The 14,354-nt window shown below is 41.7% G+C and overlaps 1 protein-coding gene across 2 annotated transcripts in view; it reads right to left on the minus strand.

Moving 5' to 3' along the window:
* FNDC7 (fibronectin type III domain containing 7) overlaps window positions 1–14,354 on the minus strand; it is a 33,634-nt gene continuing 19,280 nt past the window's right edge. Inside the window, exons 9-13 of one of the 2 annotated variants that reach the window (XM_061410997.1) lie at window positions 13,181–13,435; window positions 10,225–10,485; window positions 7,193–7,222; window positions 993–1,060; window positions 1–902 (exon numbers count right to left, since the gene is read on the minus strand). In XM_061410997.1, coding sequence (XP_061266981.1) covers window positions 1,029–1,060; window positions 7,193–7,222; window positions 10,225–10,485; window positions 13,181–13,435 — 578 coding nt within the window. In that variant the 3' untranslated portion in view covers window positions 1–902; window positions 993–1,028. The remainder of the gene's footprint in view (window positions 903–992; window positions 1,061–7,192; window positions 7,223–10,224; window positions 10,486–13,180; window positions 13,436–14,354) is intronic. The other variant, XM_061410996.1, reaches the window with a different exon arrangement.

Below are 14,354 nucleotides of genomic sequence, written 5' to 3' on the forward strand. Positions count from 1 at the left end.
TCCAGCTTGCACTATCTTTTAATAAGGTTTCTGGCACTCAAAGCACAATTTTTTTTTTAGGTACAACAGAGTTATCATTGTCTTTTCTCTCGGAAAAAAAAAAAAAAATTACAGTGTGAGTGAGCAATAGAGCCGACAAGATCAATGGTCCTTCCCTCCAAAGATGCATGTATGTCAGTCTGCCACAGTTTGGGGCTCTGGCTCTGAGTATCCCTCCATCTGAAGTCTTTGCTCATTCAAAAGCATGACTACAGTCATTCCAGTAACAGGCTAGCAACTCTGCTTTCCCAGACACTCACACAGAGGTGTCAACACATGATGCTTTCTCTCGCTTGGGAAAGCCTGCAAGTGGCTCGGCTTCCTCCTAACTTTAGATGAGGGTGTTATTTCCTACAGGTGGCCCTGGCAGCTGCTGCTATCCAACCTCAGCCGAAGTCCTTGTCGAGTTTTGTTCTGGATGAGTGCAGTCAATGTGTGGTGGCTTGATTTTGACTTCTCTGGGAGTGGATGCTTCCAACTCTTGAATAGCTAGAGAGCTGCATGGCAAGTGCTGGGTCGTTGAAACACTTATGAAGTGGGTGTGTTGTAGTATGTACTATGTCTGGGTGTAAGAAATCTCCAAGAATTTCTGCTATGCAGATCTTTCATATCTCCAGGACTTTCCCCGTGTGCTGGCTCATTCTGGCAGCCTTCCACAAGACTTTCTGGATTAATTTCTCCCCTGAGTCTTCTCTGCAGCAGATCTTGAACTCCTTGCCATTGAGGACACACCTGACCTTGAACTCAGGAAGTGGAGTCAGAGCAGTTCTTCTAAAGGCCAAAGGAGCTTGTCCTAGCCTAGAGGAATTTTGTATTCTAATAGACTTTTTCCAGCTCTAATCACACTAACAATTAAAGAACCTCTGCAAAAGATATGGGAAGAAATTTTTAAAGCAAAAAAATAAAAAAACACTTTGCCTTTGAATTATAACATTTCAATTTAAATTACTCACTAGACAAGTCTCTGTTTTTATCCGTGGTTTACTGTGTCATTCCACATTTCTCTTCCCTCTGTAAATCACTAAAAAGGCAAGGAAGGGAGGAAGCCACAAAATGCATTAGTATGCAGACATTTTCTTAAGTTAAAAAGCCCTCAGATGTCACTGAGGTTCAGATTAGCATTTCGATTTGAAATGGTATTTTTGCAGCACTTCCCAGCAAGTAAGCAGAAAAGTAAGATAAACTGAACCATTCAAAGGGCAAGAAGAAACTGACCATCAGGGTCTAACTAACCAGGATGTTCTATCTCCTGCTTTGTGAAATGAATCCTCCCCAAGAGTCTCTTGGAGCTCAGACTACTGACCCAAGACAAAGGACTTTCCTCTCCACCCCCAAGACTTTTATTTACTGAGCCTACTTTGAGCCTGTCATTGGGTCTAACAATTTATATCTCCTTTAATCTTCATAACATCTTATGAGAAGTTTGTTCCAATTTTCAGATGAGGAAACCTGTACTTAGAATTGAAGCACCTTACCTAAGGGAAAGGGACAGTGGCAGGATTTGAACCCAGATCTGTCTCTTAAAAAATCCATTCATGCTGTTGAAAAGCTTTAGGATAACCCAAGAGTTAAGTAAGACCAAAAGCCTTAGACCAACAAGATTCCCAAGGTTTCCCTTAGCGTATCTAGAGGCCCCATGCCAGCTAGGGACCTACTCTGACTAGTCCTGTGTATAGAGAGGAGAAATGCTGAAATTGGACAGCAATTTAGAATTTCTCCCTTAATACAGTGAATTATATATGATGTAGAGACCCCCAAATAATCATTTTTGATAGTCTTGCAGAATTTCTACAACAATCTCTTAAAGAAAAGGTCAGATCTCTTCAGGTTGAAGACTGAAACTCGCTAAGAAAGGAGAAGTAATAATCAAGGCCAGCCCAGAGGGACATAGGAAGTGGACAGCAGTGACCTAGAGCAGTGCTTCTCAAACTTGGAGAGTGTCAGAATCACATAGGAACCTGATAGAAACACAGGGGCCCACTTCAGCAGGCATGGATCCCTACAGCCTTTGCTAGCTCTCCAAGAGATTTTGATACACACCAAAGTTTGAGCACTACTACCCAACCAGTAACCTGCAAACTTTAATATGCATGTGAATGAATCACCTGGGGATTTAGTAACTCTGTGTGGGGCCTAAAATTATACATTTTGAACAAGGTTTCTGGTGATCTCAAATAGCAAGGTCTTAAGAAAGACGGTTTTCAAGCATTTTTAAAAAAGTATCATCTCTTTAACAAAATCTTAGGGAAGACCAATATATAATACACCACTCTTCACCTCCTAGGGATCCCCAAGGATCCCCATTCTACTACCCCTCTGGGGCTCAGGAGAAATATTGAATTAAAACCACCATAATACTGGAAAGATGTTCCAAGAATGTAGACTCAGGCCCATGTACATTTTCCTGAAGACCAGAGCTTATGGGCATTAGTACTTTGGGAGTTTTTTTCAAGTAATTATAATTTAGAACTTTCCTCATAATTTATTTTTAATAAGCCAGGTCTGTTTCCCTGTAATCACTGGAAACAGAAACCCTTTAAAATTGATAGGGATTATTCTTATTTCAGAACTGCTGGTGGGGCTCCCCCGGTGCCTCAGCAATAAAGAATCCTCCTGCCAATGCAAGAGATGCAGGTTCAGTCCCTGGGTCGGTAAGATCCCCTGGAGAAGGGAATGGCAATCCACTCCAATATTCTTGTCCAGGAAATCCCATGGACAGAGGAGCCTGGTGGGCTACCTACAGTCCATGGGGTCGCAAAGAATTGGACATGACTTAGTTATCTAGACAACACCACCAGGTGGGGCAAGAATTAGAAAACATGTGTCTTCTGTGCTCAGAGAAGAAATGGACTGGGAGAGGAAACAGAGAACCGGCAGCAAAGAGAAGCATATGTCCTACCGGTGGCAGGAAGTGTTGGAAGGGAGCTGGCCCAGGCTGGAAGGCTATCCAGTGGGGTTTGCTCAAAGGAAGGCTTCATTTTCTCTTAAATCCTCTGAAGTCAGCCATGTCTGACTATGTGTGTGTGGTGTGTGTGTTTACATGTCCGGTCTGTATTTTGGGTTTTATAATATTCCCTAGGGGTATTCCCAAGGCCTCAAATCAAGCAATCCTCCTAGAAGATGGTGGCAAAGATTCCTCTTGAAGCACCATATGCTACTCACTGGGTCAGCACACACAGCTCTGTGATCATCTCTACAGCCCCAAGCCAAGAATAGCCCCCATGGGGCCCCCAGAATAGCCTAGATGGGATCAGTCCTGAGCACATCTGAGTGACAGTGAGGGTTACCTTTACTCCAGGTGCCCTTTCAGCACCCGTTTACCTCTGCTGGCCACGTCCACCCATGCAAACTGGAAGCAGGCATCTTAGGACTCTGCAGGCCGTTAACAGATTCTAACACCTGACTGCCAGAAGTGTGGTCAGACCAGCAGCATCAGTGTCACCAGCTTCACCTGGACCTTGTTAGAAGTGCAAAGTCTTAGCTCTTTCCTACACCTACCAAATCAGAATCTGCTTTAATAAGGCCCCAGGTGATTTCTATGCACAATAAGCTTTGAGAAGCTCTGCTCTAAAGCAGCAGTTCTCAGCCATGGCTACACCTTACAATCACCTAAGAAGCTTTTCCCCAGTGGCTCAGATGGTAAAGAATCTTCCTGCAATGTAGGAGATCTAGGTTTGATCCCTGGGTCGAGAAGATCTCCAGGAAGATCCTGAGAAGGCAATGACTACCCACTCCAGTAATCTTGCCTGGGAAATCCCATGGACAGAAGAGCCTGGTGGGCTACAGTCCATGGGGTCGCAAAGAGTCGGACATGACTTACTGACTGAAAATCAACAACAAATCGATTAGTTTTAAGCTCTCTGGGTGACACAATGTACAGCAGGGCTAGGAACCACTCTCTCAAGTGAGGCATGAATCAGTTGCTTCTCTGAAGCATGTTTTTATTTTCCTGGAAGACCGAAATAATTTCAGAATCCAGTGGAGTTCCTCTCCACTGGTGGAATCTGAGGGGAGGCAATGTAAGAGGGGAGAAAAAGTTATGCAAGAGGAGAGCAGGGACCTTTTAAATCACAGAAAGAAAGCATTTGCCTCTATAATTGAAGAGTCAGCTTTGATTCGGACTTCATTAAGTCACCCTAAAGAACAACAATGAAGAATGAAGAGGGGGAGCCAAAGCAAAAACAGCACCCAGTTGTGGATGAGACTGGGGATGGAAGTAAAGTCCGACACTGTAAAGAGCAATATTGCATAGGAACCTGGAATGTTAGGTCCATGAATCAACGTAAATTGGAAGTGATCAAACAGGAGATGGCAAGAGTGAACATCGACATTTTAGGAATCAGTGAATTAAAATGGACTGAAATGGGTGAATTTAATCCAGAAGACCATTATATCTACTACTATGGGCAAGAATCCCTTAGAAGAAATGGAGTAGCCATCATAGTCAACAAAAGAGTCTGAAATGCAGTATTTGGGTGCAATCTCAAAAACAACAGAAGGATTGCTTTTTGTTTCTGAGGCAAACCATTCAATGCCACAGTAATCCAAGTCTATGCCCCAACCACTAATGCTGAAGAAGCTGAATGGTTTTATGAAGTCCTATAAGGCCTTCTAGAACTGAAGCCTAAAATAGGTGTCCTTTTCATTATAGGGGACTGGAATACAAAAGTAGGAAGTCAAGAAATACCTGGAGTAACAGGCAAGTTTGGCCTTGGAGTACAGAATGAAGCAGAGCAAAGGCTAATAGAGTTTTACCAAGAGAATGCACTGGTCATAACAAATACCTTCTTCCAATAGCACATAAGAAGACTCTACACATGGACATCTCCAGATGGTCAGTATCTGGATTGATTATATTCTTTGCAACCAAAGATGGAGAAGCACTATACAGTCAGTAAAAACAAGACTGGGAGCTGACTGTGGCTAAGATCATGAACATCTGATTGACAAATTCAGACTTAAATTGAAGAAAGTAGGGAAAAACATTAGACCATTTAGACTTAAATTAAGTAGGGAAAACCACTAGACCATTGATTACCTAAATAATCCCTTATGAATATACAGTGGAAGTGGCAAATAGATTCAAAAGATTAGATCTGATAGACAGAATGCCTGAAGAACTATGGACAGAGGTTCATGACATTGTACAGGAGGCAGCGATCAAGACATCTCCAAGAAAAAGAAATGCAAAAAGGCAAAATGCTTGTCTGAGGAGGCCTTACAAATAGCTGAGAAAGGAAGAGAAGTGAAAGGCAAAGGAGAAAAGGAAATATATACCCATTTAAATGCAGAGTTCCAAAGAATAGCAGGGAGAGATAAGAAAGACTTCCTCAGTGATCAATGCAAGGAAATAGAGGAAAACAATAGAATGGGAAAGACTAAAGATCTCTTCAAGAAAATTAGAGATACCAAGTGAACATTTCATGCAAAGATGGGCTCAATAAAGGACAGAAATGGTATGGACCTAACAGAAGCAGAAGATATTAAGAAGAGGTGACAAGAATACATAGAACTATACAAAAAAGATCTTTATGACCCAGATAATCACGATGGTGTGATCACTCACCTAAAGCCAGACATCCTGGAATGCAAAGTCAGGTGGGCCTTAGGAAGCATCACTACGAACAAAGCTAGTGGAGGTGATGGAGTTCCAATTGACCTATTTCAAATCCTAAAAGATGATGCTGTGAAAGTGCTGCACTCAATATGCCAGCAAATTTGGAAAACTCAGCAGTGGCCACAGGACTGAAAAAGGTCAGTTTTCATTCCAATCCCAAATAAAGGAAATGCCAAAGAATGCTCAAACTACTACACAATTGCACTCATCTCACACGCTAGTAAAGTAATGCTCAAAATTCTCCAAGCCAGGCTTCAACAGTACTTGGACGGTGAACTTCCAGATGTTCAAGCTGGATTTAGAAAAGGCAGAGGAACCAGAGATCAAATTACCAACATCTATGGGATCATCAAAAAAGCAAGAGAGTTCCAGAAAAACATCTACTTCTGCTTTATTGACTATGCCAAAGCCTTTGACTGTGTGGATCACAGCAAACTGTGGAAAATTCTGAAAGAGATGGGAATACCAGACCACTTGACCTGCCTCCTGAGAAATCTGTATGCAGGTCAAGAAGCAACAGTTAGAAATGGACATGGAACAGCAGACTGGTTCCAAATCAGGAAAGGAGTACGTCAAGGCTGTATATTGTCAGCCTGCTTATTTAACTTATATGCAGAGTACATCATGAGAACTGCTGGACTGGATGAAGCACAGTCTTGAATCAAGATTGCTGGGAGAGATATCAGTAACCTCAGAGATACAGATGACACCACACTTATGGCAGAAAGTGAAGAAGAACTAAAGAGCCTCTTGATGGATGCAAAAAGGAGAGTGAAGAAGTTGGCTTAAAACTCAACATTCAGAAAACTTAAGATCATGGCATCTGGTCCCATCACTTCATGGCAAATAGATGGGGAAACAATGGAAGCAGTTTGAGACTTTATTTTCTTGGGCTCCAAAATCACTGCAGACGGTGACTGCAGCCATGAAATTAAGACACTTGCTCCTTGGGAAAAAAGCTATGGCCAACCTACACTGCATATTAAAATGCAGAGACGTTACTTTGCTGACAAAGGTTCATCTAGTCAAAGCTATGGTTTTTCCAGTAGTCATATATGGATGTGAGAGTTGGACTATAAAGAAAGCTGAGAGCCGAAGAATTGATGCTTTTGTACTGTGGTGTTGGAGAAGACTCTTGAGAGTCCCTTGGACAGCAAGGGAATCCAACCAGTCATTCCTAAGGGAAATCAGTCCTGAATATTCACTGGAAGGACTGATGCTGAAGCTGAAACTGCAATACTTTGGCCACCTGATGTGAAGAAGTGACTCATTTGAAAAGACCCTGATGCTGGGAATGATTGAAGGCTGGAGGAGAAGGGGACGACAGAGGATGAGATGGTTGGATGGCATCAATGACTCAATGGACATGAGTTTGGGTAAGCTGTGGGAGTTGTTGATGAAGAGGGAAGCCTAGCATGCTGCAGTCCATGGGGTTGCAAAAGGTCAGACATGACTGAGCGACCAAACTGAACTGAACTGAACTGAAAATTTAACAAAAAATTTCTTTCTAGTTTATCCATGAGAAAAATGACTTACCCATTCCAAGTGTACTTCCAGAGCAGGTTACTGTAATAAATAAAAACACAAGCGTTTAAAACAGATTCATTGACGTATTTGAGATACAATTTAAGAAAGAATAATAGGAAGTGAGTGAAGAATGAATAAGAACCAACTTGTGTAATAAGAGAAGGAGACACCTGCTAACACTGTTAACTTGGATAAGTCATTTCACTTTTCTGTGCTTCACTTTGTTAGGTGGTAAGAATAAGAATGCCAACCTCATAGGGTTGTTATAAGTATCAGTCAAGCTAATGCACATTTAGCACAAGCTAAAGCCCTTAGAATAGTGGCTAGCACACTACACTCAAAAAATATTAATCATTGTTATCATTTACAATATCATCCTAATTATAAGATTAAGGCATCACTGATATTGGGGAAAGAAAAACAAAAAACGAAAGCAACAATCTTTCCCCAAATGCATGGTTTTTATCAAGGAGCCAGAGCAAAGATAGATTCCCTAACCTGAGTCTGGACACCCAACCCTTACTAAAGGGCAAAGACTATAGGCTTGAGATGGCACCCCACCAAAGGATATCAGAGTTCCAACTAACAAACCATCAGAGAGAATGTCTCTCTAAAAGTTAAATTGTGAGTATGAATTAGGAGAAGAAGCAAAGACTTCACTCACTCACTTACTGGCTGTATTATCATAGAGAAACACATAAATTCTTATTCATTCTTTTTTTTTTAACTTAAAATATATAGGGCAACAGTTATATGCAAAGTACTGAGAGTCTAAGAGATTGCCATTTAGCAGAAATTACAGACATTCAACTCACAGAAATATGGTGTGGTGCCAATAATGTGTGCTGTGGAGTTATAAAGGAAAGAGAGAGATGAACTCAGCCTATGAGAACTGGAGAAGACTTCACAGAGGAGGGGGAGTTTGGGCTGGTGGAGTTCCCTTGGTTGGGGGAGGGGCAGAATTCCAGGCAAAGCGAGGAGTGCTGCATTAGCCCAGAAGCACGATGTGGCATAGTATGCATGTGTGGTAAGGGCAGAGGGGTGTGAATGACTCCATAGGACTAGAGAATAGAGTCTTCTCAGTAAGGATGTTGGGGAATGAGCCGAGAACTGTACTGTCCAATAGAGTAGCCACTCACCATATGTAGCTATGAGCACTCCAAATGTGGCTGGTCTAAACTGATATGTGCTGTCTTAAACAAACACACACAAGATTTTGAAGACTTACTATGGAAAAAATACAAATTTTTTACATTGATTCCATGTTGAAAATTAGAATACTGTGGATATATTGGATTAATGAAAATATATGCAAATTAATTTTGCCTATTTCTTTTTATGTTTTTAATGTGGCTACTAGAAAATTTTAAATTTTCAGACTTACATTAAACTTCTGTTAGTACAGGTGTAGAAAGATAGAAGAGGGACAGATTGTAAGGGATGTTAAATGCCATGCTCAGAGGACTGTATTTTATCCTATGGAGCAATGGAAAACTTCTGAGAATTTTGTAGCGTGAAAGAAAGACAGTTGGGTCCGTGTCCTGGAATAATAACTCTAGTGATAGCATGAAGACTGGTAAGAGGGCAGGAGGATAGGACTGGTGTAATAGTATAGGGGAGAGGTAGTGAGACCCTGAAGTACTGAAGTAGCTGTAGGAATGAAGAGAAGAAGTTGGATTTAGAGACCATCATGGAGTGAAAAGAACAGAGCTTGGAGACTATTTAGATATGGAAGGTGAGGGAGAGGGGAAGCTGACGCCAGGGTTTTCAGGCTTGAATACCTGAAACAAGGATGATGGGAGATCAGAAACTGCATGGGATCAGAAGTTCCTTTTGGTCTTGAGGAATTGAAATGCCTGAGGTGTATCTCTAAGTAGAGATAACATGTTTGAATATGGATTTAGAGATCAGAAGAAGAGAAGGGTTATAGATAGAGATTTGGGAGCCTTTGAATCTCAGTTTTCTCATTTATAAATTGGAGAAAATAAAATCTGTTGAACCTACCTTATAGAGTTATTTGAGCATTCAGTGAAATATTGAATGTGAAAACACTTGATAAATTTTGAAGCATTATGCAAATACAATGAAGTATCATTATTGACCTGTAGGCTCTGCTTCCTCAGAGCTCATCTTCAACCCAACAACCTACTCCTGTCCCTTCTCATAGGGCCATGCTTTGGGCCAGCTTGTCCTCTGGACAAGATAATGAGAAAGCAAGGAATCAGAGCATGACAGCCAAGGATAGTGAGAACACCCCCGAAGAGGAACTGGCCTTGTTCCATCACCAGGAGCCGTCTTGAACCTTCTTGTCACCTACACATAACTGGAAATTTTAGATTCTGGTTACTAGTAAAGCTTTCTAAGCCAACATTTATTACTCTTCCTGCATTCCCCTGCAAAGTTATAGGACCTCATCATCTCTTTATTTTATAAATATATGAAAAAAATATGACAATGCCCTGGGCAAGGTAGCAGAAGGTGCTGGAATACAGAGCAGGAGAATTGCTCGTCTTTTTCCATCAGCTCTGTTGAAATGGCAGTTGCTGACAGTCATGTTTTGTGATCACAGACTGTCTGCCCACTCGTACTTCCAAACCTAGCTTATGATTTATAAATTTGTTTTTCTCTGATCCTCCAACTCTCCCTCAATCATAAGTCTGAATCTGTGCAAATAAAGGTTCAAGTCTCTTAATTTCAAATATTCCATGTTGTCTGTCATTACCTCTAACCATGAATAAAACCTATCTTCAAATCTCAAAGCAGAAAATTGTTTTAAATCCATTTTACTGTTTAAGCAAGCATCTGTTCCTTTTTCTGAAGAGAGGGAAAGGGATGAAAGGAGTACCTCCAAATCAAATTATAACAAAGCATCACAATTCCAAAGGAGCTTGGGGTCCCCTGTTGCCAGAATCTGCCTATAGGATGTAGAAATGTCATGCCCTTTTTGATCTTCCTACATAGCAAAGTGTGATTGCTCTTAGCCTTCATTCACAGATTGAGTCAAGGGTTAGTTTTAAATAAAGGGTCATAACTTTCTCTACCTGAATATATTTTTTTTGGACAGAAAGTAAGCTTCAGTCCCGTCTCAGCAACTGGTGACACCATCACGGTATACACATCCCCGCAGGGTATCTCGGTAACATCACAGAAACTGAGGCCAGCGCTTGGGGCACATGTGAAAATGCCTTTGGAACCATAGAGGTCGGTGCTGTAATTGGCAGAGCCCCTGGAGGCCTGCCAGTGGATCCGGATGCCATTAGGGCCCAGCCTGTATAATTTCACCCCTAAAGGGCAGCAGGCACCTGAAGGATAAAACAAACACATCACTATTCCACCACCACCACAAACCTAGCCTCTGCTACTATGGGAAACAGCGTTAAGTGTCCTGCTCTAAATGACAACCGATTAGAGCAAGATTTGAGGGGGTATCAAGTTCCTTCTGTCCTGGGCCACATGATTAGAGATCCATGTGTGAGGGTGAGGTGGGGCATGAGTTTTCAATAGAGAGCAATGGTGAGTCCAAGTACTTGGCAGATATGAAGGGTATATGACTCAAACTGTATGAGTCAAATACACAGAATCCTTGTCAAGATCCTTCATAACATCCTACCCATAGTACCCATAATATGATTTTTATTGTTGTTTAGTCACTAAGTCATGTTTGACTCTTTGCAACCCCATGGACTGTAGCGCACCAGGCTCATCTCTCCATGGGATTTTCCAAGCGAGAATACTGGAGTGGGTTGCCATTTCCTGCTCCAGGGGATCTTCCCAACCTGGGGATTGATTTGTGTCACCTGCAACTCTCTTGCATTGCAGGCAGATTCTTTATCACTGAGCCACTGGGAAAGCCCATAATGATTTTAGTGGGATTCAATTTAGATATAATTAACTGCATTCAGCTTTAGTTGAAAAGACCTAAATTTTGCTGAGCTGAGTAACATGATTCTTGTCGCTAGTCCACACTTCATCTGTGCTGACTGGGTACTTTCCCTTTTTCCTTTACTGAATACCTTGAGCAGGCCACACATTGGGTGTCAAATGGTGGATTCCTCAGTAAACAAAATAAAGATGTTATTGTATAATAAGTATTACAGATAATTAGGTTCCTTTGATTCATTCTTTAAAAAAAAAAAAGGTTTTTTTAGGTGTGAGGGTAAGCAGTGGACCGTATTTCCAGAACTAGATATCAAGGTGAGAACTTAGGCAGCAACTCTAATGAAAGAAATTATAAAGCAGATTACATATGTGTTCTGGGCTTCCCTGGTGGCTCAGATAGTAAACAATCTGCCTGCAATGCAGAAGATCTGGATTCAATCCCTGGGTTGGGATAATCCCCTGGAAAAGGGAATGGTTACCCCTCCAGTATTCTTGCCTGGTGAATTCCATGGACAGAGGAGCCTGGCAGGCTACAGTCCATGGGGTTGCAAAGAATTGGATACAACTGAAGTGACCACTCCAGTATTCTTCCCTGGAGAATCCCATGGACAGATAAGCCTGGCAGGCTACAGTCCTTGGGGTCACAAACAATCGGTCATGACTGCTGCTGCTGCTGAGTCGCTTTAGTCGTGTCTGATTCTGTGCGACCCCATAGACGGCAGCCCACCAGGCTCCCCCGTCCTTGGGATTTTCCGGGCAAGAATACTGGAGTGGGGTGCCATTGCCTTCTCCATGGACATGACTGAGTGACTAATAAATGCACACAAAGCAACTTAGTACATAGCATGCAGCAGGTTTTAAATGCTTTCACACCATAATCATTCCTATTTCTCTTACCAAGGAGGAAATAGAATCAAGGAATAAGATAAGGCAGGACAGTTTAAGAAGCCATATCTTTAGACTCCTAAGTTGAAGACTCACTCTACTACCTTTGGGATGCCAAAATTTCATTTTTTAATTAATTTATTTCTTTTTTTGTTGTTGAAAGACTTATGGGATCTTAGTTCCCCAACCAAGGATCAAACCTGAGCCCCTTGTAGTGGAAGCATAAAGTCTTAACCACTGGACATCCAGGGAAGTGCTATGAAAATTACATCTCAACTCTCCCACCTCATGCCTCAGAACACATGCAGCTAACTGGTTGCGGTACTCACGCTCCCATTAAGCCTGAGAGGCATCCCATTAATCTTGAGAGTTTTTTTTTTTTTTTTTTCCTGAAACAGCGCTCTAAACAGCCACTGTAGTGGACTAGAATCATACCAGTGAAATCTTATTTGTTAACCCTGTACCACTCCTTACTTCTCCCGCCATTCCCTAATTGGTCTTTGTGAAGAACAAAATGCAATACTTGCTCTTGAAGCCTGTTAAAATAAGATACCATAGGAGAAGCTGGAGTGGTTTAGAAGAGAGAGGTAGTAGCGCAATACTATTGAGAAACAAAAAATTCAAGCCAAATAGAATATGTGATCTAAATGCTTTCTGAAAACTCTGCCAGACTGAGTTACTCTGTGCTGCACATAGCTAGATCATATAAAAACCAAGCCTTCTTTCAGAGAAAGTCCACTTGAACCTTGTTATCAGGGAGTTCATTCACCAACTACCAAAAGGGTTTCCCAGGTGGTGCTAGTGGTAAAGAACCTATCCATCAATGCAGGAGACAAGAGACACGGATTTGATCCCTGGGTTGGGAAGATCCCTGGAAGAAATGGCAACCCACTCCAGGATTATTGCCTGGATAATCCCATGGAAAGAGGAGCCTGGTGGGATACAGGGCTACAGTCCCATGGACAGAGAAACCTGGCAGGCTATAGTCCAGGGGGTCGCAAAGGGTCAGGCACAACTGAAGTGACTTAGCATGCACCAACAAAAGCCTCCGAAGCTTTGAGGTTCTGAATCAAGAGGAAAATTGCAAACATTTTAGAAAGTAATCTGAATTTATCATGCAAGCGTGGTGGAGATGCAGCATGCTTTTAAATGAGATGGAAGGGCTTATGTCTGGATCTATAATAGTCAAGGTCCTTGTTAATACTCTAGAACTAGAGTCTAGATTTCACTTACTAGAGGAGTAACTTTGGTAGGCGCAGTCCGCAGTCAACCCAGTGGCACTAACTGCTTTTACTGCCACTGTGTAATTGATGCCGCATGTGATGCATCCCAGGAGGCAGTAGTTTTGATGGGTGTGACACTTTGACTGTCCCGTGTGTGACTGCAGAACCGTCACATAGGTTAGGGCCCCAGTCCCAACAGTCCAGCTCACGTTGATTACTGACTGAGTGACCTGAGTTACCGTCAGACTGGCTGAGCAGCACGGCGCTCAAATGGGGAAAAAGAAAAAATTAGGAATTTATTTCCACTAAGGGTTATTTGTGAAAAACAACCAAGTATGGTATTCTGTCTGTCTTTCAGTCAGTATCCTAGATTTCTCAAACCTTTAACTGTTAGTCAAAATATCCTTAATAACTATAAATGGAACATACTTTTAAAAATTGTGAATCACTATATTGTGACTTATATGACATTGAACATCAACTATACTGCAATAAAAAATTTTAAAAAACTTTAAAAAAACTTAACTTTTGTTAAGCAAAATCTCATTCTCTCTGATACATTATTTAACATCACTGTATATAGCAAGTACTTTCCCCGAGAATGAAGTTCACTAACTGGCTGTGGGTAATTAATGTGAGGTTCTCCCCAACTTTTTTCAGTATAAGAAAGAAATCCTTTGTTGTTCTTCAGCTTTAATGATTCCAGTTGCAAATTTCAATGCAATGGTTGCATTTACCTCTTCTCCTAATACGTATTATCACATTTGCAATAAAATGTGTTTTGCCTTTCTCATGCATTTCATAGTACATAGTTGATCAGTCAGTTCAGTCGCTCAGTCGCATCCAACTCTTTGCAACCCCAAGGACTTCAGTACACCAGGCCTCCCTGTTCATCACCAACTCCTGGACCTTGCTCAAACTCATGTCCATCGAGTTGGTGATGCTATCTGACCATTTCATCCTCTGTTGTCCCCTTCTCCTCCTGCCCTCAATCTTTCCCAGCATTAGGGTCTTTTTCAATGAGTCAGTTCTTTGCGACAGGTGGCCAAAGTATTGCAGTTTCAGCTTCAGCATCAGTCCTTCCAATGAATATTCAGGACTGATTTCCTTTAGGATTGACTGGTTTGATTTCCTGGCAGTCCAAGGGACTCTCAAGAGTCTCTCCAATACCACAGTTCAAAAGC

Source organism: Bos javanicus, chromosome 3 (assembly GCF_032452875.1).
Source record: "Bos javanicus breed banteng chromosome 3, ARS-OSU_banteng_1.0, whole genome shotgun sequence".
Lineage (NCBI taxonomy): Eukaryota > Metazoa > Chordata > Mammalia > Artiodactyla > Bovidae > Bos > Bos javanicus.